The 24,592-nt window shown below is 39.2% G+C and overlaps 1 protein-coding gene across 4 annotated transcripts in view; it reads left to right on the top strand.

Moving 5' to 3' along the window:
• The window catches only part of plekhg1 (pleckstrin homology and RhoGEF domain containing G1), a 143,896-nt gene that overhangs the window by 62,479 nt on the left and 56,825 nt on the right, over nt 1-24,592 (top strand). For 3 of the 4 annotated variants that reach the window (XM_008116688.3, XM_062977445.1, XM_062977439.1), the window contains one exon: nt 17,794-18,335. In XM_008116688.3, the coding sequence (XP_008114895.2) occupies nt 17,794-18,335 (542 nt within the window). Of the gene's footprint in view, nt 1-11,490; nt 11,693-17,793; nt 18,336-24,592 lie in introns of those variants that run through there. The other variant, XM_062977433.1, reaches the window with a different exon arrangement.

The following is a 24,592-nucleotide window of genomic DNA, read 5'->3' as shown; positions in this document are numbered from 1 at the left end:
AAGTCATAACCTATAATTATATTTACATATTTATAAATATGTAGCATGACAAAGAGCATAACAAAACTCTGAATATTCGAGTCTAATTTAATACCAACTAATCCTCCCCCACAAGGATATTGAACAAGCTAATAAAGAAATGTTAGTGTTCTCTATAGCAAGACTTCGTAAGCTTTTCAACTTGCAATTTCTTTTGACCCAATAAATGTTTACGTGTTCCTGGGATATAAGTATAAAAAACAAGTATAAAAATCAATCCTTTACTGATAACAAACCAGTGCTTACAAGGCTTGCTAAATAGATGAATTTTCCTTTTTATTAAGTACAGCTGAAACATCTTCTCCAGGGTTCACTGTAAACACTGCACAGCAGATTTGTGTAAACGCCTAAAGCTGTTGCAAAATTTTGGGGACCCTAACATTAACATCATTTGAGGTCAGGACCCACAGTTTAAGAAGCAGAGCTCTGTAGATTTCTAGATGACTTTTAATCTTTCTGAAGCAGGTTTCTCAGTTGCGTTTGGAAGTTGATTCCTAGAAGATGGTACACAGGGATTTCTGCTTCACCTTATGACATTTGAATTTTGGCTTTATCATATTTCACTTGATGTTCAACATTTACATGAAACCACAGATGTGATGGTCTGGAATATGTTGTCACTCAGGTTTGAATGATATCCATTTTTTATTTTTCATTACATCTGGATGAGGCTGTGAATCTATAACAGACTGTGGCAGTGCATGGATGAGAACTAACACTAAAGCTTAGTATATAAGTGTTGCTTAGGTAAATGTTTTCCCCTGACATTAAGTCTAGTCGTGTCTGACTTGAGGTTGTGCTCATCTCCATTTCTAAGCCGAAGAGTCAGCTTTGTCTGTAGTCACCTCCAAGGACATGTGGCTGGCATGACTGCATGGAACGCTGTTACCTTCCCACCGGAGTGGTACCTATTGATTTACTCACATCTACATGTTTTTGAACTGCTAGGTTGGTAGAATCTGGGGCTAACAGCAGGAGCTCAATCCACTCCCCGAATTCGAACTGCCGACCTTTCAGTCAGCAAATTCAGCAGCTCAGCAGTTTAATCCACTGCGCCATCAGGGGCTCCTAGAATATGTTGCTAGAACATGTTTATTTCTTTAGGATGAATGCTATTCCACCTGTATGAGGAAAGTGGACATTCACAAAAAGAGCAGGGTCATAGCGTGGTGATCCGTTACTATTATTCAAATCTCAAGTTGCCTTAGTGATATATAGTGCTTTCTAAATAATTGTGTTAGTACTCTGCTACTACTTCTCTGAATGTAGCTAACATCTGCAATCCAGAGTATTGTATTTTAATACATTCTTTGGAGACTCCCTTAGAAGACAATCTAGATGTAGAGTGATTTGCTTTCAACTTCTGAGGCCCAATAGTTTTTGAAACAGTGGAAACAAGTCTGCTACATTCCCAGAAAGACCTTCAGAAATATTAGTGTTAGTGGAAGCAAGCTTCTGCTACTGTCATGAGAGCTTCAGTGTTGGAGGACAGCAGGGAGGAGGAGGAGGAGGGAGTGACAGGGAACCTAACAGAAGCAACCTCTAAGCTGGAAAGGCTAAGAGAGGAAAAGCAGTGTCTGGGACATGTTGAAGTGAGAGGAGATACCAACATTGCTATCTGCCTTCACTGGAGGTATCAAATAAGCAGGATCAATTGTCTGGCATTGTAGCACCAGAAATATGCTCCAATATGCTAAGAGTCAGTACTAAACTGCTTTGCTCAGGGCAGAGGCAACAGCAGGAACAAAGAGTGCTGAATCCATAGCAAGCAGCAATTAATCTCCCCTTCTAGTAATTTAAGCAAGCACCCATGGGGAAGATGGATGGGGAATAAAGGGACCATGAGAGAAATGTTTCCAGTCACAAACAATACCACCTAATCCTGGTAAGATGGGATCAGTGGATATTAAGATAGATGTGAATTATAATTTTAACAGCTACTAGATGGAGTAAAATGTTGATTGCCTGCCTGTTGTTTTTCTACTTGGGGTTTAAAAAATGAGACCTAGGCCCCATCCACACTGATCATTCAATGCCATTTCAAACCAGTGTTGAAAAAAAGTGGTTTTGCTGTGCAAATGACTACATAGGAAATCAGGGAACCAGTTTGAGGCCCAGAGAGTAATTACACAAACCACTAGTGTGCATTAAGGGTTATTTTTCACACACCTTTGTGGTTGTTTGTTGTCTAGCTGCTCCAGTTTGAAGTTAACTTTGAACTTAATTAAATGATCAGTGTAGATGTGGCCCAAAACATACTGATTTTCTGTTGACTGGGTAAGTGCCCATTGTCTCAAATAGTGGTTGCTGCTTCTGCACTAATTCTTTGTGTTACAGTTCTGAACAGAGCTCTAAATAATAGATAAAGGTTCTGTGATAAGATTCATGCATCCTTTTAAGTTTTTTTTAAAAAAAATAGAAACAACGATGTAAGGCCAAGAAAGAAAACTATGTGGGTTTTTGTATTTGAAGCGAAACTCTGATGGTTATCATGCTGTGGCCCTGCTGTGTGCTAGTAATGAGAGCAGCTTGACCTTTCTGCATGCCCAGTATTTTTGCTGCTATACATTTGTGTTAGAAACTTTTGTGTCAAGGTTTTCTCATACTCACCCAGGGGGATAGGAAAGGGGTGGAGTAGGCACAGAGCCAGTTGAAATGTATTCATGAGAGCATAATAAAACATTTATGTAAAGCTTTATGTTTATCACCTAAAGTATTTACAGATAATGGCCCAGTACAACGCAGTACAACTATACAAAAAGCTGCATGCATTCCCTTTAACTTCATGATTGTTGTCTGAAATTGACACCTTACTATTAATGATAGGTGTCTCTTTTGTTTTTGAACATTTAGAGACCTGTCTTCTTGCCATACTCATGTGTGAAAATATACATGTTTAGAATATGGATTCAGTTCTATTGTTTTATTACAAGAAGGATCTGTTTGGGAACTCTTTGTGTAACATGATTTTCACATAAAGACTGGAAGGATTTTTCTAGGGAGAGATGTTACCTGTTGGATCTTCTCCCTGGTCAGCATGCCATCAAAACCTGACTTCCTGGCCTACAGTGGGTAAAGGCTCTGGTCATGTTTGAGATTGCAATTGTCATAATGTTATTAATATTATTGTGTTGCTTCGCTTTGATAATATATGCTTATAGAGTTACTCTGTCCTCTGCAGTGGCCCCTATAAAGACAGAAAACAGACAACTCTTGGATGTTGTTCCCCAGCGAGATCACAGGAACTACACCAGAGAATCTAGAGTTGGCAGAAATATCCAGAGTGGATGCGGATGATTGGCCACAGAACAGGGGGTCACTGTATGGCGATAGACTGATTGCTTCTTTGCTCTGTGTGTGCATAATCTTGATTTTCTCAGCTGAAAAGGTTTTCAGCTTCAAAAAAAGAGAGGATGGAATGAGGGGGACGTGGGTTTAAAAAGAGAATTTTCAAAGATATTTCTAATGACTATAAGTCCCATATGTTGTGATTGGCCTAATTTACAGAAGGCTTTTGAGAGAGGCCTATGTTTGAGAGAAAATGCTGATGTTTGGAAAAAGAGTTGTTCCAGAGAAAAGAAGTTACTTTTCAAGAATAACAATACACCAAGACTGAACCGGTTAGCCACCACTCCCTAGGGTTCCCAGTGGGTTTCGAACCTATACTTTCAACAAGAAGTAGATAAGCAGGTGCTGTAATCAGGGTCAATAACATGAAAGCACCATTGTCTAAAGAGTCACATGTTGTTACAACAAAGAAACCAATGGAATTGTATGATGGTTAATATGCTTGTGATGTAGCCAATATTAGATGAATGGGTTAAATGATCTTTGTAAGCCAATAAGGATGTGTTTTCTACTTTCTGTAGAAGTGGTAAAAAGCCTTGCAACCATTTTCCAGGTTGCGACAAATCCTTTGATTGCACTGATGTATGCATTATTTGTTGTTATTGCTAAGCTCTCAATAAATTAGCTTTTTGCAGTTTGAAGATCCAATTTTCATGGTGTCCTTCCTCGCCCTCTCCACAGAAGGGGACCTCCTGCTTTTGACTTCAATAATATATTAGTAGGTAAAGGTAAAGGGTTTCCTCTGACATTAAGGCCAGTCGTATCCAACTCTGGGGGTTGGTGCTCATCCCCATTTCTACTCATATTTGCATGTTTTCGAACTGCTAGGTTGGTAGAAGCTGGGGCTGTGGGCGCTCACTCTGCTCCCCGGATTCGAACCTGCAACTTTTCGGTCTGCAAGTTCAGCAGCTCAGCGCTTTAACACATTGCGCCACCAGGCATAATATGTTATATATTCAAATATTCCCATTATCCTGCTCACCAACTGCTCCACGAAGGGGAGAGTATCCAAACGGAAGGCTCACATGTTGGAGCACAGGCTATCCACACTGAGCTCCAAAAAGGAAGCCCAGGAACTCAAAACCGTACACTTCTCTCTGCTGAGAAAGAAATACATCACTTTCCTCTGCCGAGAGAAGTATAGCTAGGCGTCCTACGAGATTTTGCACTCAAAGAGGGGCCTGCTGTTGAGAACTCAGCATGGGCAACCCGTTTTTAAATAAAATTCTATACAATAAAGATGATTGTATAAGTTCTCTGGAACTTTTGGTTATTCAGATCTTTTGAGTTTTGACTCCCAGCATATCCAGTGATCAAGGATTCTGAGAATTGACCTCCAAAACCTCTCAGGCAGTGGTTCTCAACCTATGGGTCTCCAGGTATTCTGGCCTACAACTCCTAGAAATCCCCGCCAGTTTACCAGCTGTTAGGATTTCTGGGAGTTGATCAAAACATATGGGGACCCACACATTGAGTACCACTGCTCTAGGAAGACACACGCTGAGAACTAATGCTCTGCAACACCCAGAGGTCTTGCAGACCATAGAGAAGAATTGTTCTCCTTCCACACAAAATTGTATGTATATTTCTATATTATCTTATGCTTATTTTCTAATGTTATGAAATATAGGGATGTGTTAGTAAATAAATACTCACAGGACTGCAGTGGTAGGTTAAATAAGTTAAACAAATCTTACCTGCATTCTTATGTAAAACTAGCTAATTTCCAGACAGGGTATAGGAATGTTCTCGATGATGATTAACTTCAACATCAGATCTAGAAGTGACCCACTTCTAGACTTGCATTTGAGGTTTTTTGGCATTTGGAGCAGTCTGTAAAACCACTGGAGGAATCCAGGGCAGAAAACCTGGGATCCTTCAGTGGTTTTACAGACTGCCCCAGGTCTATACAAATGACTTACTCCCTAATCTATTAGGGAATATCTAAGTAGTAGTGAGTATGGATGTGAGCTGTGCACGGGGATAAGGACTGATACTACTTTTAAACAATTCTAATATTATTTTCCCCAGCTGTTTAGAGCAGGGAGATGTGAAAAAATTGAGGTTGGTCTAAGAGCTAAAAGCTATTCAGGAAAGTGTTAGGCTAGAGGCTAGGTTTCAAATTCACAAGCCCAATGCTTGACAGAAGAGTAAATTTATTCAAAGGTGTCTGCAAATGTTGGCTGTCAAGTGAATCCAGATGCTATTTCCATTTGACGTAGACATACAGGTCTTGATTCCACCACGATATACAGATGAGAAGATTCAGGAAAGGAGATGCTTTCCTTTTGATTTTCTTTAAGGCAGGAATTGATGGATGAACTTCTTTCTATGGATCTTATAGAATTTTTGTCTCTGAAATTGAGAGAAATCTTTCCATATTTTGAAATGTTAATGACCTTCAGAAATAAATAATATTGGTTGACTAAACTTTAGGAAGAAAATATATTACTTCACCACCCCAAATTTGGGACAAAATATTTTTCCGCCAATGTATATCTATTATAATGATGTATTATTTGTATTCTATTTTCCCTCAAATTTTCCCTGCTATGACATATTAAAAATAATTTCCACACTGATTTTATAGCTCTAGGAAACTCACATAGAAAGTCCTCCCCCCAATATTCTGGACCCAAAACATGTAGTGATGTAAAAGTCAGAACTAGCACTTTGAATTCTGCCCAGAAATTTATTGGCACCCGGTGTTTCAGCATGGGGGTTATATATAACTTATAACGCAGGCATGGGCAAACTTCAGCCCTCCAGGTGTTTTGGACTTCAACTCCCACAATTCCTAAAAGCTTACTAGGTGTTAGGAATTGTGGGAGTTGAAGTCAAAAACACTTGGAGGGCTGAAGTTTGCCCATGCCTGTTATAACATGACCCAATCATTTTGAACCTCCTGGACTTTCCAAACATTTTCCAAAGGCAGCCCCATGCTGAATGTGTTACAGTAATCCAGGCAGGGTGTAATCCTTGTAGTCAGATCTGATATCTCAAGGAATGGGTATAGTTTGTGTATCAGTTTTAACTGTGTAAACATCCTCTGCTGAACCCTGGTTATTCATGCTCAGATCTGACTCCAAATGAGAAGGGCGGGATATAAATGTAATAAATAAATGTAGTAAATGAATGAATAAATAATTTTAGACTTAGGCTCACCCAAAGTCTGAAATGACTTGAAGGCACACAACAACAACAACAATCCTAATTAACTTGACTATCTTATTGGCCAGAAGCAGGCCCACACTTTCCATTGAAAACCTGATAGGTTTATGTTGGTTACAATTGTTTTCATTTTTAAATATTGTATTGTTCTTTCATTGTTGTTGTTGTTTTGCACTACAAATAAGACATGTGCAGTGTGCATATGAATTTGTTCATTTTTTTTTCAAATGATATTTGGCCCCTCCACAGTCTGAAGGATTGTGGACCGGCCCTCTGCTTTAAAAGTTTGAGTACCCCTGGTCCATAGACACCTCCAAGGTCATGTGGCCGGCATGACTGCATGGAACAAACACACGCACAAATGCTTGCTCTAAATCTGCATCTGGGATTCTTTTTAAGTGTGTACAAAACTTTGTTCTATCGCATCAACAGAAGATAACTTTTTGTTTTTGTTTTTACATCATACTCTGCAGTATGATGCGTAGGTCAAATAATTATGTACTGCATTGCAGAGAGTTATTAATACATTGCCCTGTACTTTGGGGACGATGTCAGAATGTCCTTTAAAAGATCTTCAGATGGCTATACTTCTTTTATGGTTTATTGCGATTACTGAAGAGGGAAATGTAATATCTGCAAGTCATGAAAGCTAGACCACAACTTTCCCTCAATTATGTATAATTGATTCACATTCAGGAAGCAAATATTGAATAAAGCCAACTAAAGTCATATCTTTACGACCATTGCCCAAAATTCCATGAAGAACTACCTTGGGAAGAAAACGCATCTTTATCCTATACCTTTTTATATGTGAATGCTCTTCACATAGGCACCCCCAAGGTAATGTGGCTGGCATGACTGCATGGAGCGCCATTACCTTACCTATTGATCTACTCACATTTGAATGTTTTCCAATTGTTAGATTGGCAGAAACTGGGACTAACAGTGGGAACTCACCCACTCCCCAGATTCAAACCTCCAACCTTTTGGTCAGCAAGTTCAGCAGATTAGCACCCTCCTCAGTTCTGTGTGTGATGGTCTTGGTGATGAGTATAAGAAAGGTGTACTACTAACTCTCTACCAGGAGTTCCATAGTAACAGTTCTCATGGTAAGTTTTAAATTATTTTTGTAAGCTGCTTTGACAGAGAAAGTGAGAAAATAAATCAAATCATACAATCATTCAAATTAATGCTTAATTGATGTTAAGTGACAGACCTTGAACATACAAAAGCACACTGCTGGATCACACCAAGACCCCTTTAATGTTTGAAATCAAATCCGATCATCTGGAAACTAATAATAATAATAATAATCATCATCATCATCATCATCATCATCATCATCATCCATCATCATCCATCATCGTAGATGGCATTCATACCTATGGTATGGAAAAATGAAAATAGAGAAAAATGTCTGCAATCATTTCATAAGATCTGTCCTTTTAAAGATTTGGGAAAGATATAAAGGAAAGTTCTATTCAAATACTCCAATGTGGCTGTCCTCGTTAGAAGCAAGCCAGAGAAGATTGCTTGGTTGGACAAAGTGGCCCACTTATAGGGAAACTTTGATCAAAAAGAATGATAGCGTCCAGTTAAAATCACAAGAAGAGATAACCCAACGATATAAAAACTTCTTCTGGTTTCAATACATGCTGTTAAAAGAATACTATTTATTTATTTATTTATTTATTTATTTATTTATGTAATTACAGTATTTATATTCTGCCCTTCTCACCCCGAAGGGGACTCAGGGCGGATCACATCACACATATAAGGCAAACATTCAATGCCTTAACATAGAACAAAGACAGAGACGAATGCAGCTCCAAGCTGGCCTCGAACTCATGACCTCTTGGTCAGAGTGATTTGTTGCAGCTGACTGCTTTATCAGCCTACGCCACAGCCCGGGCTATACTACTACTATAACCTAGACAAGAAGATTGTCTTCAATGACAAAGATACTTTCTGGGACAAATTGATCCTTGTAAACAAGAAGAGCATAACAAGAATATATAATAAATTACTTGAATGGTCCACCGAAACAGAAGGGTTAAAAAACTGTATGATTAAATGGACAACGAATATTGGTAGACTAATAAAATTAAATGAATGGGAGCAGATGTGGAATAACAAAACTGAAATATAGGTATGCAATAGACCTAAAAGACAATTGGTACAAAATGATGCACAGATGGTATTTGATGGTTCCCACAAAAATTAGGAACTATGTACAAGAATACACAGAATAAATGTTGTAAATGTGGAATGCAAGAGGGCACATTCTACCATGTGTGGTGGACCTGTAAGAGCTACTATCTATTGGAAAATGATACAGGAGACATGTCAAAGGATTCTAAAATAAAAATTCAAATGAAGTCAGAATACTTTTTATTAGATATAACAGACATGGATATTGACTTTGATGCAAACAAAGACATTCTATTTATCTGCTTGACAACAGCAGCAAGGATGGTCTATGCAAGATACTGGAAAATAGATGAAACACCGTCAAAAGACCAATGGCTAGATAAAATTATGGAAGTTATGGTCATGGACAGATGAACATTTCTAATGAAGAGACATACAGGGAGAGCTATTAAACCAACTAACTAGTGACTTTTTAAGGATTACATAAACATGCAGAAGAAGTGACAATTTAATAACTATTTTAAGACAAGAGAAAGAAAGGTCCCTAAACTTGGGTGAAGAAAAGTGGATAAGACAATTGCAACAAACAGTAGAGAGCTAAGAGTAAAACAGCAACGCAAAGAAAAAGAATGGAAGACAAACCCCATTCCCCCCTTTTTTCTCTCTCCCTTCCCTTTCCCCATATACCCTATAACCCTATGCCCTTTCCCTCCCACACACTTTTTGCCCTTCCCCCACCCTCCTGGAAGTATATAGTATATTTGATTTTGAAAACTTTCAATAAATAGGATTTAAAAAAATAAAACTTTATTTATATACCGCCCTATCTCCACAAGAGGATTCAGGGTGGTTTCCAACATAAGCAAAACATTCAATTGCCAATAAGAGACCATACAAAAAAAAATTAAACATCATAAAACAAAAACAATCCTTCTAAAACAACCACAAAAATTAAAAATCCAGTTTCAATCTACTCCATCAGATGGATTCAGAATACCAATGGCCAGAATTTCAGAATGGACGTGGCCAACTACGAGGGGCTAGGCAAAGGCTAGACAGAGTATCTTGGGGCCAGGGAAGTGGATATACCGTGTTTCCCCGAAAATAAGACAGTGTCTTATATTAATTTTTGCTCCCAAAGATGTGCTAGGTCTTATTTTCAGGGGATGCCTTATTTTTCCATGAAGAAGAATTCACATTTATTGTTGAACTAAAAAATGAACATTTATTATATACTGTACAGTAGTTGTCATCACAAACCAGCATAACCAGACAAACTGTGAATCCTATCAAGAATTTCTTGTTACTACCATCATTTCCATGTATAACTGGTATGTACATTTACTAATCCTGCATGCTCTGGTGTTCTGTTTGGCAGGTGCTGGGCCTGCTTCCAAACAAAAACTTTGCTAGGTCTTACTTTCGGGGGAGGCCTTATATTTAGCAATTCAGCAAAACTTCTACTAAGTCTTATTTTTCGGGGATGTCTTATTTTCGGGGAAACAGGGTAGTACACAGCAGGGTCCTGGATGGCAACTGTGGGTGGGTGGGAGGCTAGGGACTAATCATTCTTGAAAACCTGTTGGAACCACCAGATTTTCAGGTTCCTATGGAAGGAGAACAGTGTAGGGGGTTGCCTGATCTCTCTGGGGAGAGCATTCCAAAGTTGAGGGGCCACCACCGAGAAGGCCCTTTCCCTCATCCTGAAAAGGCCCTCTCCCTCCCTCGAGGGCCTCCCCAGCAGATCCTAGGGCCCACGCTGGTTCACAAGGGGAGATGCGATCAGGGCAGGGCCCGAACCGTTTAGGGCTTTGTAGGTCATCACCTGCACCTTGAATTGGGACCAGCTGCTTATCGGCAGCTACTTTAGTAGGGGCATTGTATGCTCCCTATAGTTAGCTCCAGTTAGAAGCCTGGCTGCCGACCTAGATATTTAATGGCTGTTCTGTTCTACTAGACTTCACTCAAGTACAAAGATCTTCAATATTTTAAACATCTATTAAGTAGCTAATGTAATTAGTATTAGTAGTTAGTAGTTAAAACAAATCTATTTTTGTTTGTTGTTGTTTATTCATTCAGTCACTTCCAACTCTTCATGACCTCATGGACCAGCCCACACCAGAGCAGGGTAATTTCGCTTTGTAAGCAAACCTAGTGCCCCCCCCCCCGAAATTGCGACATTCTGCAAAAAAAAAAAAGGACACTTAAGCCAAATCCTTACCATCGAGACTATGGATTTGTTCTCTAAACTGGTTCCAGTGTAAAAATTAAAAGGCTGCTCTTAAATTGGCCACACAAAATATCATATATTTTTAACGTATCAAGGGGTTTTCTAGATGTTGGACTAATAAAAGATACCAGTTTGTCTGTCTTTATTCTCTTAAGAAAACATGGCATTGATCTGTCTGTCACCAGCTCACACCTACTCTGCATTTTTCTTAGTGTTGTCTAGGGATAATCAATTACTGAAGAAAGCAACCAGAATGCAGTGGAACAGCCTGATGCCCCCGCCGCCCCCATCCACACTCCCTTGCAGTTTGCTTAAAAGTGAAAGAATAATGTCCAGAGGGCTGCTCAGTGAAGTGTGCATTTTAAAGTTACCCACAGTGGTATCTATTGTCCTATTCCTGCATAAAATGATGTCATGTTTCATTTAAAGCTCTTAGACTGCATTCGGGTGCGGGCAATGGGAAAGTTGTGAATCAGGTTCCTGTGAAGCCTTTTGTGTTTAGGGTTTCGATAGCTAAACGCTGACTCATGCAATATTTCTACTGAAGGAGCTGTATAGACTAGCAACAACTTCTCATTTTACCTAAGTGCCCCAGCAAGGCAATTTTGGAGCGGATGGAGCCGAAAGATGCATTTATCCTCGGTTATGCTGGTACGCTAACAAATTGAGTGAAGGAGCATTTATGAGTGAAGAGAGAGAGGGGATCTCGTTCATTCACTGCTTCAGGAGCTGGAGACATTCCACAGCGGTGAGGTACTGTCGCAGAGCATTCTCTCTCACATAACAGTGCCCAGTATTGCTCCAGTCTTGCTTGATATGACCCAAGACTGTGTAATATGGTAGGGGTAGCTTATTTGAGTTCTGGCAACCAAGGCAAACTGGTGCTTAGATCTGTAGTTGTTAGCATTCTTGCTGAATTCTCCCGTGAGACATATTTGCAGAGAGTTTGGAACAAGAAATAAATGTTTTTGCATGGTGCAAGGATTTCTCTTTCTTCAATAGGTTGTTTTTGATATATTTGGTGAATTTAAATTCATAAAATCGGTATATGTGCTGTAGAGATGATAGAAAAGGTCATACCTGAATACTCTCGAATAAAAGCTTGCTAACTGTTTGTTTGTTTGTTTGTTTACAATCCAGCTGGATCCAGTTTATCATTTCACATCTTGTACACATTGCATATCTGTTCTTGCCTTTGATGTTGCTGATGTCCAGGACAGAATGTTTTATTAGTTTAGGGAAGTTTCTGTGACAATCATTATCAAACATTTTTCTTGACCAAACAGTTAGCAGCATCTTTATGTGATGGGTGGTTTGACTCTGGAACATGTTGTCCTTGCCTTTCAAACAGAATTGGATTAAAGGCTGTTTTGTCTTGTTTTGTTTTGCTTGAAAAAAAGGCTTGCTAAATCTGTATTATAGCAATGCCATTATTTAAAAGCTCCCAAACTGAATCGTGGCTGAGAATAGAAGGTTGTGATTTAACAGAGTTAATACTCGATAGCTTGTGGAATCAATTTGAAGTTTAAAAGATTAAATTAAGCAAATTAATTTTACTTAATTTCTCCAGACCTGTATGTTAAAATGTAGCTGTAACAATTTGTGTCAGTTATATAAATGTAGGTAGATTTTCATTCTGATTGATTCTTCACACTGTAGCATCTTGACTTTTCAGACTGCCTGAAATAAGATTTTTTTTCCAATAATTGCTTTAAGAACAACTGCTAAAAGGTATCAACATGATAAATGAATGGGAGAAAGTAAAATATATTGTTGATACGAAGACTATTTTAAAAATCCTGCAGTTACTTTTCTATTATGTTTTCTTATTTTTTGAATAAAAAATACTTACTAAAATAGAAAAAACAATCTTACGGTATATGGGAAGTTTCCTGAAATGAAAACTTGAAACTGGCATTTAATTTATTTACTTTTATCTGTTTGTGTAGAAAATTCCTAGGCCCATATCTTAATACAATGTGTAAAGATTCCCCTATGTATTATTATGGTTGAGCCTTATGGCTCCGATACTGGGAGACGAGGTCGTAAGACTCCTCGAGAGTCAGACTCTCTTGAGGAGCGCGAAAGGAAACGGCTCCGAGACTTATTTGCAGAACCAACAGACGAAGACTCCTTTGAGGGTTTTACCGAGGGAATGGAGGAAGAGATGTTTAGCTCAGAGGAGGATGACATGGAATGGACTCGTGTGAGGGAGGATTTGGGTGTCACCGGCAATGATAGCATGGGAGGCGACTGGCGGGTTGCAGGATCGGACCCGTGGACGGGCTGGAGGGATGGAACGGGATCCACAGCTGGGGATGCTGTGGGGCGTAGTCAAAGGTGTTTTAGCTTTGATGAGGATGATGATGATGAGGCACCTGGAATTAGGATAGCAGCTGATAGTGATGAGGAGTTATGAACTGGCATAAAATGGGGTTTAGAATCAATGGCTAATTGCGTTGGGCAAGGTAATCTGGACGAACGCTTGGGCTCTTGTTGGGGAAATTCCTGAAGACGGGTGTGATTCGTTTGCTGAATACCTTGGACCTCCGTCGTCTTTTTGACGGACATTAATTGCCTACTCTGGATTGACGCTGGACTGACTGACTGACTTCGACCTCGGACTATCCCTTCTGTGGCTATCGGTGGAACTGGTGAACTAAAGACGTCTGTACCTGGCTTTCGACCTTGGACCGGATTGGGACCCTGCTGACCGCTGCTACCCTGATTGATGTGTTTGGACCCGGAGTTCGCTCGTTGCACGGAGGAGTAACAACTTAGTTACTCAATCGTAGCTTTTGAGTAGCAGAGAGGAATCTGCTGCCAGTTATTTGTGTTTCATTGAATCTTTGTTTATCAACTTTTGTTTGTTTAAAGTGCCAGGCTGAAGTAAGCATTTTTTGATTTAACCCGGATTAAACTCCTGTTTAATCCGGTTTATCTTTTGAACCGTTTTTAGTTCCAGCAAAGTCTTTTTGTATCTTTTCACATCGAAGGCAAGTGTTTGCCTAGCCCTTTGTTTCTTACGGGCATTTTTGGTTCTGTAACTTTAATAAACTGTGTTGAACCTTATTTGGTGGCGTTCTGTCTGTGACATGTATGATGTGCGTGTTTATGTTTGTTTTAATGCCTCTTGGAGTATAAACAAGCAGTATGTAGTATAATAGGGAGAAAGCCAGACAGGGTGGGGAACTTAACTACATTTGCAGAAAGATATGAACAAGAAAGGATCATGTTGCCGAACATTTCCTTGTGAGTGTTGATAAACATGCAATTAGCCTTCTTTTTAGTGCTTAGCTTGCAGAAATTATACCAGACTGCCCTTGTCAGTTGCAGATCTCTGAAAGTTAGCGGAATTGACCCCCTCACTTCACACCACCAAATATGATAGTTTGATAGATGATATACATCAAGATCATAGTTTGATAGATGATATACATCTGTAATCTAAAATGGAATAACTTCCTATTTCAAATACCCCCCCCCCCCCCACCACCACCACCACCTTAGTATAAGTCCTTCATCAACCACTGGCCCTCAGTGTTTCAGGAAATTACATCAACATTTGGGGGACTCAGTGGTGTATAAGTAAATGAACTGCAACACAAGCTGCCATTTCTACAGATTCTTCTTGTTCAGCATAATGTAAATTATAGCCAATAATAATTTCTACAGAAGTATATGTGATAGGATCATAGACCTCTAATGACTTGTCTTCTTCTTGCAAACTTAGATTTATTTGTATTTTAGCTCCCCCTGAAGGTTAATGGTGGTAGGGATTGTAACATGTTTTGCAAACAATTATTGCTTTGATGTTCTTGAAAAGTGCAGTGTTCATTCAACAGGAGAAGTTCTTGATGTCCAGCTGAGATGATCATTTCTACTTTTATCTTATTAGACCTTGTTAGGCCTGCTCAATTAGGGCAAAAAGAGAAACCATGGTTCAGTAATAGAGAACCATAGATTAGTGGCATGCAGAAAGTCTCACTTTCATTCCCTGGCATCTCCAAAGGATCATGTAATGATAAAGATTTCTGTCCAGGATACTTCCAGTCAGAGTTAACTGTGTTAAATGGACAAATAGTCCAAACCTAAGGACACATCTGGACTGTAGAATTAATGCAGTTTTACACCACTTTAAATGTCTTGGCTCAGTGCTATGGAATAATTGAAATTGTAGTTTTAGCTTCTCTGCCAAAGAGTGCTGGTGCCTCAGCAAACCACAACTCCAAAGATTCCATAGCACTGAGCTATAACAGTTAAAGTGGTGTCAAACTGCATTAATTCTACAGTTAGCTTACTATAATCCATTGGACAAAGAGCAATATGGCATCTACAGGCATCTATATATAACTTTGGCATTATTACCCTTTGGACCAACTTGTGTAGGCATATGTTCAGTTCAGACATTTGGGTGCATGTGTGGAAGACAGGATAGGATATTTATTTCTTATTCATCTTTCATTTGTAGGAAAAGCTTTGAAGTACAAGCATACCCCCATTAACAAAGCCTCTGACAAAGAAGTTACTTTTGGCAAAGACTTGTTATGCCTGCCCCACTTTTCTCCTGGTGTTCTATCTATTTGAAGGTTTTTAAAACAACATCAGTATTGAGAAGAGGATGAAGAAAGGCTTGATAAACAAACTTTTGGCATCGCATTGCCAGCTGTGTGTCTGGATAAATAAAATGAAAAATTTGTCTAAATATTTTGAGCTTCTCCACATTTTTGTGAAGAATCTATCCCTATTTTTTCTATATTACTTTTGCTTTGAGTAGCAGAGTTTCTTTTTAAAGTCTTTGATAACTGAGTTATAAGTAAAGGTAAAAGTTTCCCCTGACATTTAGTCTAGTCGTGTCTGACTCTGGAGGTTGGTGCTCAACTCCATTTCTAAGCTGAAGAGCCAGTGCTATCTGTAGACGTCTCCAAGGACATGTGCCCTGCACAACTGCATGGAGTGCCGTTACCTTCCTGCTGGAGTGGTACCTATTGATCTACTCACATTTGCTGATTTAGAACAGCTAGGTTGGCAGAAGCTGGGCTAACAGTGAGAGCTCACCCCAGTCCCGGATTCGAACCGCCGACCTTTCGGTCAGCAAGTTCAGCAACTCAGCGGTTTAACCCGCTATGCCATCGGGGGCTCCTATGACTGAGGTATACCTGTATTCAAATCTGTGATTTGTGATACATCTTAGCATGTACAATCTACGATCTAGAGTCTCCTAAATCAGTGGTTCTCAACCTGTATGTCTCCAAGTGTTTTGGCCTACAACTCCCAAAAATCACAGCCAGTTTACCAGATATTAGGATTTCTGGGAGTTGAAGGCCAAAACATCTGGAGACTCACAGGTTGAGAACCACTGTCCTAGATAGAATATTTTAATCCACAAAGTCAAATATACAAATGTTGTCCTAAAGTTATTGCCTAAATCCAGTTGTTAGTTTCAACTAGAAAGGACTTGCTAAATCCCTGAGATGTCCACTTGTAAATAAGTTTCCTCTGATTCAGCAAGTTTACTCTGATTAGAGCACTAAGGTCCTGTTAAAGCAGAAAGCCTACTGCAGTCAATTTTCATTGTTTATATAGCAGATAAAACAACTGTAAAATAAGCCAGTACAATCCAGAATCAGTTTAGCTCTCTATACCATTGTACCATCTTAAATGTGTAATGATCTTTGACTTCCTTATGTTGAGTTTACACTACAGAAGTGCACAGTGCTAAGAAAGCAAAAATTACTTATGAGGTTATCTGTAAGTGAGACAACATAAGAGTGCAACAGGAAGAAAGTCTACAGAGTAACTGAACGAAACAGGAAGTCTCTTTGGTCTAGCTAAATCAACTAATCAGGTGTCCATTGTTATAGATTTTTAGCTATATGTCTTGTGATAAATTAGCGGAAGGGTTTTCAAGTTATCTTATTTATCCAGCTTCCAGGCTAGGCTAAATATACAGAGCATTTAGTTTGATTTTATGGTCGTTTAAAGCTGATAAAACACATATGTATTTCTTATCAGAAATGTCAAGGTAATATTTTTTTTCTTTTGGTATTTCACTGAAGAAACTATTTCAAAAGACATTTGTGTAATAATCTTTTCAGTGGAGAGACATTTGAATTAACTTCAAATTATTCTCACCTGTTCTTTTATATTAAAATATGAAAACAAATGGAGAATTTCCAGTGTAGGCTTGAGTAGCCCCAGGAGTTACTTTACGGGTATAAAATAAATGTTCTGTCCTGCACACATTCTCTTGTAGGCCAGGAAATCACATCTTGATTGTAGCAACAAGTGTGTTTGCGCCATGCGCTATGGGAAGGAAATAAAATGTAAACCTGGTAGTTTGCCAGAATGCATTCAGTCTCAATAAAAAGCAAGAAGGGTGTATATTGGAAAATGTTAAAAGTGGTTGTACAAGCAAGTTCATGAAAGGCACAAATCCTCAACCATTTTTACTAGTTCAGCTCCAAATATATAAAAGCTTCCTTTACCTGAAAGGGATATTTAGTACAGATAATCAGCCAAATTGCTATTTACAAGCCTGGAGGCAGGATCTGGGCAAATGTTTGAGGAAAGGTTGTTTATTACTGTAAGTTGGGGGCTTGAATCTCAGTATTTAATAACTGCTTGCGCAAAATGCATCGAAACAAAAGGAGATAGAATAAAGAACAGGTAGAAGAGATTATTGCAATTTTTAATGTTATTGATAATGGGATGTGTGGCATTGCCATTGCAGACTTCTATCACACCTACAAAAATGTGTCTATTGAATAGCTATGTGTTCTGATTTATGAACTCTGTTGGACTAGTTGCACATGGTAATAAGCAAAAACAATGTCCTTTTTGTCTCCCTAAAGATGGCTTCCATTTGCCCCTTGAAGTGTTGCCTCCTGTGATGGTGGGCACAATTCCCAAGATAACAGGGGAAAACCTACACGGAGAAAACAGGCGCTTCCACTACTGTGGGATCAAGAGCATGGAACTGTCAGACAGTGACCGCCCTGTTAGCTTCAGCTCTACATCATCCTCCGCATCCTCCAGAGATAGCCACTGCTCCTTTGGCAGCAGAACAACCTTGGTTTCAAACAGTCACCTGGGCTTATTCAACCAAGATAAGGAAGCAGGGGCCATAAAACTGGAACTGAGACCAGCCCAGCGATTATGCAGCAAAGAACTCAGAAAGAACAGCCCTATCAAAGAACAACAGGCCTCTGATGGAAGTCTTGGGAGAAGGCCAAGCATGCCACGGAAAGCTGAATTAAAGGAAAGTAGCAAAAATTGTGTCATGTCCTTGATTACGGAGCCTACTAGTCCAAAGCTTCTGTATGTGGACAGAGTGGTCCAAGAAATCCTGGAGACTGAGCGGACATATGTGCAGGATTTAAAAAGCATTGTGAAGGTAAGTGGATGCTCTCTCTATATCTGTGTGTGTTTTGTATAATTATGCATCATGCAGAAAAAATGGAAAGCATATCAGCAGGTGGCTTTACTGCAAGTCTTGCACTGCATTGGTATGCTGTAGGCAGCACAGGCATCTCACAGTGTAGAGATGAATAAATGCTCTGTCCATTATAATTCTTGTTTGTAGAGGCGTCTTATAAGGCAGATTATTCAAATTTCTGGCAATTCCAATTAGCTGGTGAACTTTTACTGTCTTTTTATTTTTCTTGTGATCATAGGTTTTTATCTGCTTCTTTTTCATGTCATATAGTCTTCATGAAATTTTGTGATTTTTTTTAAGAATCACAACTATTTCTCTAAAGGTATAAATACATGGGAAATTAACAGTGTGAATTGAAGTCAGCAACAAATTAAATATCGGGAGTGTAGTGGGCTATTTTCATGACTGTGTGCATAACAGGGGAAAGGTACAGTTCACACTCCAGGTGGAGTGGCAGCAAAATCACCCATGCCTATGCTTAATTGGCAATAAGGACAATGCTAACTGTTGCAGTGCCCATGTGTACAGATACCGCAAGGACCGTTATACCTTCTAAGTGTCTGTTACTTTAAAAAAGAATGACATGATTGGTAGTCATAGTATTCGTGTGGTATGTAGATGTAGGGCCCAGTGTTACCTGGAAGTTGTCCTTTACTACAATCATTTTCAGCAACACAAACAAACAAATAAAATAACAACACTAGGATGTGTTCCCAGGTCTTTGCAGCTTGGGGAGCTTCATTTTTCTACCAAGAGTAATTGTGTCCCAGCAGCTCTAATGATAGAACTAATGATAGAAAATTGTGAGAGTTGTAATTCAGGACCATCTGGAGCACTGCACTATTCCCAAGCAGGCCCTAGACCTTTTCGGACAGAAGGGGTGGGAAATTGTTAATCCAAAAGTCCTATCCAATTAATTGACATAAAGGATTGTGGGACTCATACTCCAAAACGTACAGAGAGCGAAGGATTCTCCATTCCTGCAGTACATAGTGAACCCGCGTGTTGCAGGGTGCAGGTCTGGTGTCTTCTGTCCCAGGGGACAGAAACAGGTCTCTTGGATCCTTATCACATTGGGATATAATCTGTTTATATCATTATGCATCCCATAGTTTTTAGGACTCGATGCATACTGTATTGAGATGGGATACATACTCTCCTCATCACACCTGATTATTACAATTCTTACAATTCTTATGACCCATCACACCATGGAAGGCTGGCTCCTCCCAATCAATTCAAAACACTCCCTACATCACTTTATGAAGTACAATTGCTGATGGGGTGCATACAGATTTTCCTATCACACACAAAAACAGTGCTTCAGCAATCTGTAGTATTTTTTTTAAAAAAAAAACATGAAATGTCTGCAAATAATCCATTGCTGCAACTCTTTGCAGACGGATTCCAGCGGAATACTGACAGGATGGGGAAAACGTCGTGTGATGGGACCCATTCAAAATCATTCTCAAACAGTCTCAGAAATGGAGTATTTACTGATGTGATAAGGTCCTTGGTTTTGACTTCTAGGAAGGTAGATTTCAATTGAAAAAGTAGGGACTTTTTGACGGTAAAATAAGCTAGGCAATGGAACCAATTGCTTAAGGAGGTTGTGGGGTATGCTTCTCTGGATGTCTCCAAAAAGAGCTTGAGCAGCTAACTACCTGCTGGGGATGCTTTAGATGGAGATCCTGCCTTGACCAGGAAATTGGACTTGTTGTCCCATGAGGCCTCTTCTAGGTCTGTGATTCTGTTAGGCAATTGAAATGATCCAAGGTGACCCAAAGAGACAGAATTTAACCAAAGAGACAATTATATCAGTGCTTGGAGTCATCCTGCCTCTTCATAAATCTTTCTGAGCATTTTTACAGTCAACTCTTCATGTGTGACCAGAGAAATGAGAGTGGACTTAGGGCTTGGATTTGTTTTTCTTTTCTGGTAGAAATTGGAAGTTTTGCCAGTTTTGTAACTGGTTTGCCAAATAAGTGTTCTCCTGTTCATGTTCCTTTGATAAGTTACATTATTTATTACTTTGTTAGTTACAATTCTTTGGCCTCCTGTCCAATGTAGACACAGATTACAGAGACAAAATACATACCCTGGAAATCTTATAATATGTTGCTCTGGGCAATTCTCTGTGTTAAGTACATCACTAATCCGGAAAAGAAAACACTAGTCTGATAATTACACAAAAAAGCAGACAGTAAGGCAAAAAAGATTATCAAGATTTTATTATACAAAGGCACTGAAAAAAATTAATCCCTCAGACAAGTATTTTCTTGCACAACTGCATTAGGTTCTTTAACTGCTGGTTTATAGTAAAACTATACAGAAGCATTTTAGAGGTTTTTATTTTTATTTTTTAAAAGAGGAAAATTGAACTAAAGTGCTAATGTAAGCATTTCTTCTCATACACAGCATACTTGACATAAATTGGAACAGAGTTTAGACATTTTAGCTGTTCATGCATTTTTAGTTGTCATATTCAAGTGCAATAAAAACAGGTGTTCACTGATCATAAATTAACCACAACTGTATTTTAAGAAACATGTCATTGCTTAAAACTCAAACAAGAGTAGGTTTGAATATGAGCAAAAGATAATTATGTGGAGAAATGTATAGAACATCAAGTGCTTTTGTTTCCCAGTTGTTTTAACAATAGCAGTTACAGATTAATGTATTATATGGGTTCCTGGACATTACTACTTATTTAACAAAAATTGTATCAAAGGTTAAAATAACTTGGAAAAATAGATTTATAAACAAAAATTGTTAAAATAAATAAAAGAAGCACAAAATGTCTCAGCAAATCTTTTATTCAAAACTAATAATATGGACATGCAAAATAAAACAGCTAGATCTGGTAAACATTTCAGTAGTTAACAAAATCAATATGAACTTTCTACAGATCACTTGAAACCTTATTTCAAAATGTATCCAGAGACAATTGTTTCTGTTACCAGTCTCACTTTTGTTATGATTTCCATTCTACTGGCCTATCCTGAAGATATATGCTTCTGCAACTGCCTGCTTTTCTTCCTCCTCCCTCTGTTTTCCTTTCCATGCCTACTAAGCAAGGGGGTCTAGAGGCAGTTGCTGTTACTTGGACTGTTATAGGCAGGCATACACAACTAGAGTGGGATCAAGTGAAGAAAAGCCTTATATTTCCCAGCTAATGCTTTATTTCACTATTTACTGCAGACACACTGTTTCAACTTGGCAACCAAGAATATTTGTGTGTCTAGTACAGTGATTCCCAAAGTGGGTGCTACTGCCCCCTGGTGGGCACTGCAGCAATCCGGGGGGCGGTGATGGCCACATGTGCATTTTTTGTATTACCTTTCTATTCTGAGTTCAAAAAATAGTTTCATAATTTCAAACTTCAATGTTTCTAATTTACATCTTTCTTTACTATATTTTACGAAAAAGGTAGAAACATTAATACATATATCTTTCTGTTTAATTGCTATTAAAATTTTAAAAAATTAATTTCCAGGGGACGCTGAGGAATACCTTTTCTGGAAAGGAGACGGTAGGCCAAATAAGTTTGGGAACCACTGGTCTAGTACATAGAACCAGTTTTCATTCATCACTCTCCCAGCGCCAATGTTGTTTAAAACCTTCCAGGTAGTCAGAGGAGAAGGAAGAAGAGAGGACTATGTATTGTAAAGTCTGTAGAAGTTCATATGTATTCCAGATTTGGCCATATGAAGAAAGCTGAGCTGAATTTAAGGTCTGTAGAATGCCATCCACATTGAGATGAGAAACACTGAGCTGAATTTAAATGAGTGAGGGGGGGGTGAAATCTTAAGAGCCTACAAGGTTTATTAGGAGGCTTATTTGTGGATTTGAAAGCTTGTTATCAGAGAATCACAATTTTCCTCATTGAGTTTCTTGCTCCCAGAAGCATGTGTGTCCCTCAGCCAGTCAGTCAATGATTGTGGGAACTGAGTTATTAACAACTGAAGAGTAGGCTGTATTCAGTTATGACACATGTAATGATAAATCTTTGTATATTCCCAACCCACTTATTCAGCCAAACATGCATATAATTAATCAAATGCATATCAAATGCATGAGGCAGTGCTTCATGCATTTGATAAAGGGGATTGTTGTCTGCACTTGTTCATATTTAAAATTAGCCATCAAGTCTCCTTACATGAGTACAGGCTAGTATACTGAAACTGTGGCGGTACAGTGTCCATTTTAAAACTTTTGTTAACAATCTCTTATAAAATGGATCAGGTCACAAGAAACAGGTGTGCATTTAGGTACGTAACCTGTCATTTTCCAGATTCTTCGAGCTACAACTCTCATCATTTCTAGCCAATAGGGTCAATTATCAGGGATTATAGTTACAGGTTTGATAAGGATTTTTGTGAAGAAGAGCTACATTATTAACACTGGAATGTTCCACAAGCTGAATGGATGAAAGAGGCTGTAGGAGATGGGCTGGTGGTATGAACTCATGCACACGCATTCACACCCACAACCATGAACCTTTTGCTGATGGAATCACAGAAAGGCCAACCATATTGCTGGAGGGGGCTTAAGGGGTTCCCCAAAATATATCCTTTGGGTCTTAACTGGGGGTTTATCTCTCTCCTTTTGGGTTCTGCGGCTCAAGAGGGAGGTTTCCAGGGATGGCCTTCCAATAATATCGGCCGGGATAGCAAACCATCACTGTGGAGTGCCCCTGGGGTCAGGTTCTTCGCCCAGTGGCTGGCTTGGCAGGTAGTCAGAGAATGATACCTGACCTCACGCCATTGTCCATGTTGCAGTGCTCCTCCCACAACTAGTTACTTCGTTCAATTACCAATTTTAAATAAGTCAATAAATTCTCTGCATCTTTATGTTTGGTCTCTTTATTTCGCTGTGGGGATTCAATGCTTGGGTGAGCAAATTTAAAATTTCCCCTACCTGCATGATATGTAGTCATGATCTTTGCTAGAAAGCAATGCTCTTCCTTATAATTATTTTGAAGAGGTAGTTTCAGAGTCCCTTTCCCTGCTCCTCACAGCTTCCAAATGATTTTCATGTCAGCAATATGTTTACCCCCTGCTAAGAACAACATGGTCCAGGTTTGCTCAACGTTTGAGCCACCTACTTCTCCAAAAAGATATAGTTCTCCAATTATCTTTTTCATTTTGTTATGCTTTGTAGTATTTAAGGTAAATAATTGATGTAACCAATGTATTTTTTTCGTGAGTGATATTCTCAGAGCTAACTTGTCAAGCAAATCTTTTAGCAGTTAACTCACAATTTTTCTAGCTCATTTCCCCAATTAATGCTGAAGCTGAAAATATGTTTTGGTGCATTATGCCATTAGAATTCATTGGGGCAGGTGGCTCTTCCTCTGTCACATTCAGGAATACTAGGAAGGCTTCCCTGATGCTTCAGGAGAAGAATTGTTAGAACTGGAGGTAATACATCCCAGGGCTCTGTTCTTAGGCAAATTAATCTCTTTGCATTGTTGTTGTTGTTGTTGTTGTTGTTGTTGTTGTTGTTGTTGTTGTTGTAAAAGATCAGGGAGAGGGAAAGGGGAGATGAAGAACTTTCTGGAACCCAAAAAAGAGGAGCTAGGCTTGTGGAACAGAAGTAAACCTGAGTTTGGGTGGGGGAATTAAAACATTTTTATAGAATAAGGGGTGTGATGACTCATGGGCCATGTAGTCCCGTTCCTAACGCTGTTGTGGCAGATGAAGAGGAAAACTTGGGTTTTCCACCATTTCAGCCAGAATTGGAACTTTCCCAGCCTGATTTGGAGCCCTTGCACCTGCAAGAGGTTTGCCTTCCAGAAATCTGCCAAACAAGCCCTGAGTCAGAATCTCCCCCATTTTCTCGCCGTAGTTATTATCAACAACAAAAAGGAGTTCAGCAGGCTAATCGCAGAAGCCTGAGAATCACAGCCAAGCATTCAGCTGATTAAGACTGCTTCCATGAGAAATTCTAGGGAGTCATGCATGTGGACACAGAGATTGACTTTCGGTTCTGATTCCCCAGAGAAGTGTTCTTTGGTGGGAAAACGAGACCCTATTTAGGTTCCTTGCCCCAAAGGAATCTTGCGGAGTCAATTCGTCAGCAACTGGAGTAGATTGTGTGTGGACAGCGCTACTCCCGTTTCCAAGCCTTCGTTCCTGTTTCCAAGCCTCGTTCCTATTTCCAAGCCTTCGTTCACGTTTCCAACCTTGCCTTGCTTCCCGGACCTTGCCAAG

The sequence above is a fragment of the Anolis carolinensis genome, chromosome 1 (assembly GCF_035594765.1).
Source record: "Anolis carolinensis isolate JA03-04 chromosome 1, rAnoCar3.1.pri, whole genome shotgun sequence".
Lineage (NCBI taxonomy): Eukaryota > Metazoa > Chordata > Lepidosauria > Squamata > Dactyloidae > Anolis > Anolis carolinensis.
This window is presented reverse-complemented; position numbering and strand designations above follow the sequence as displayed.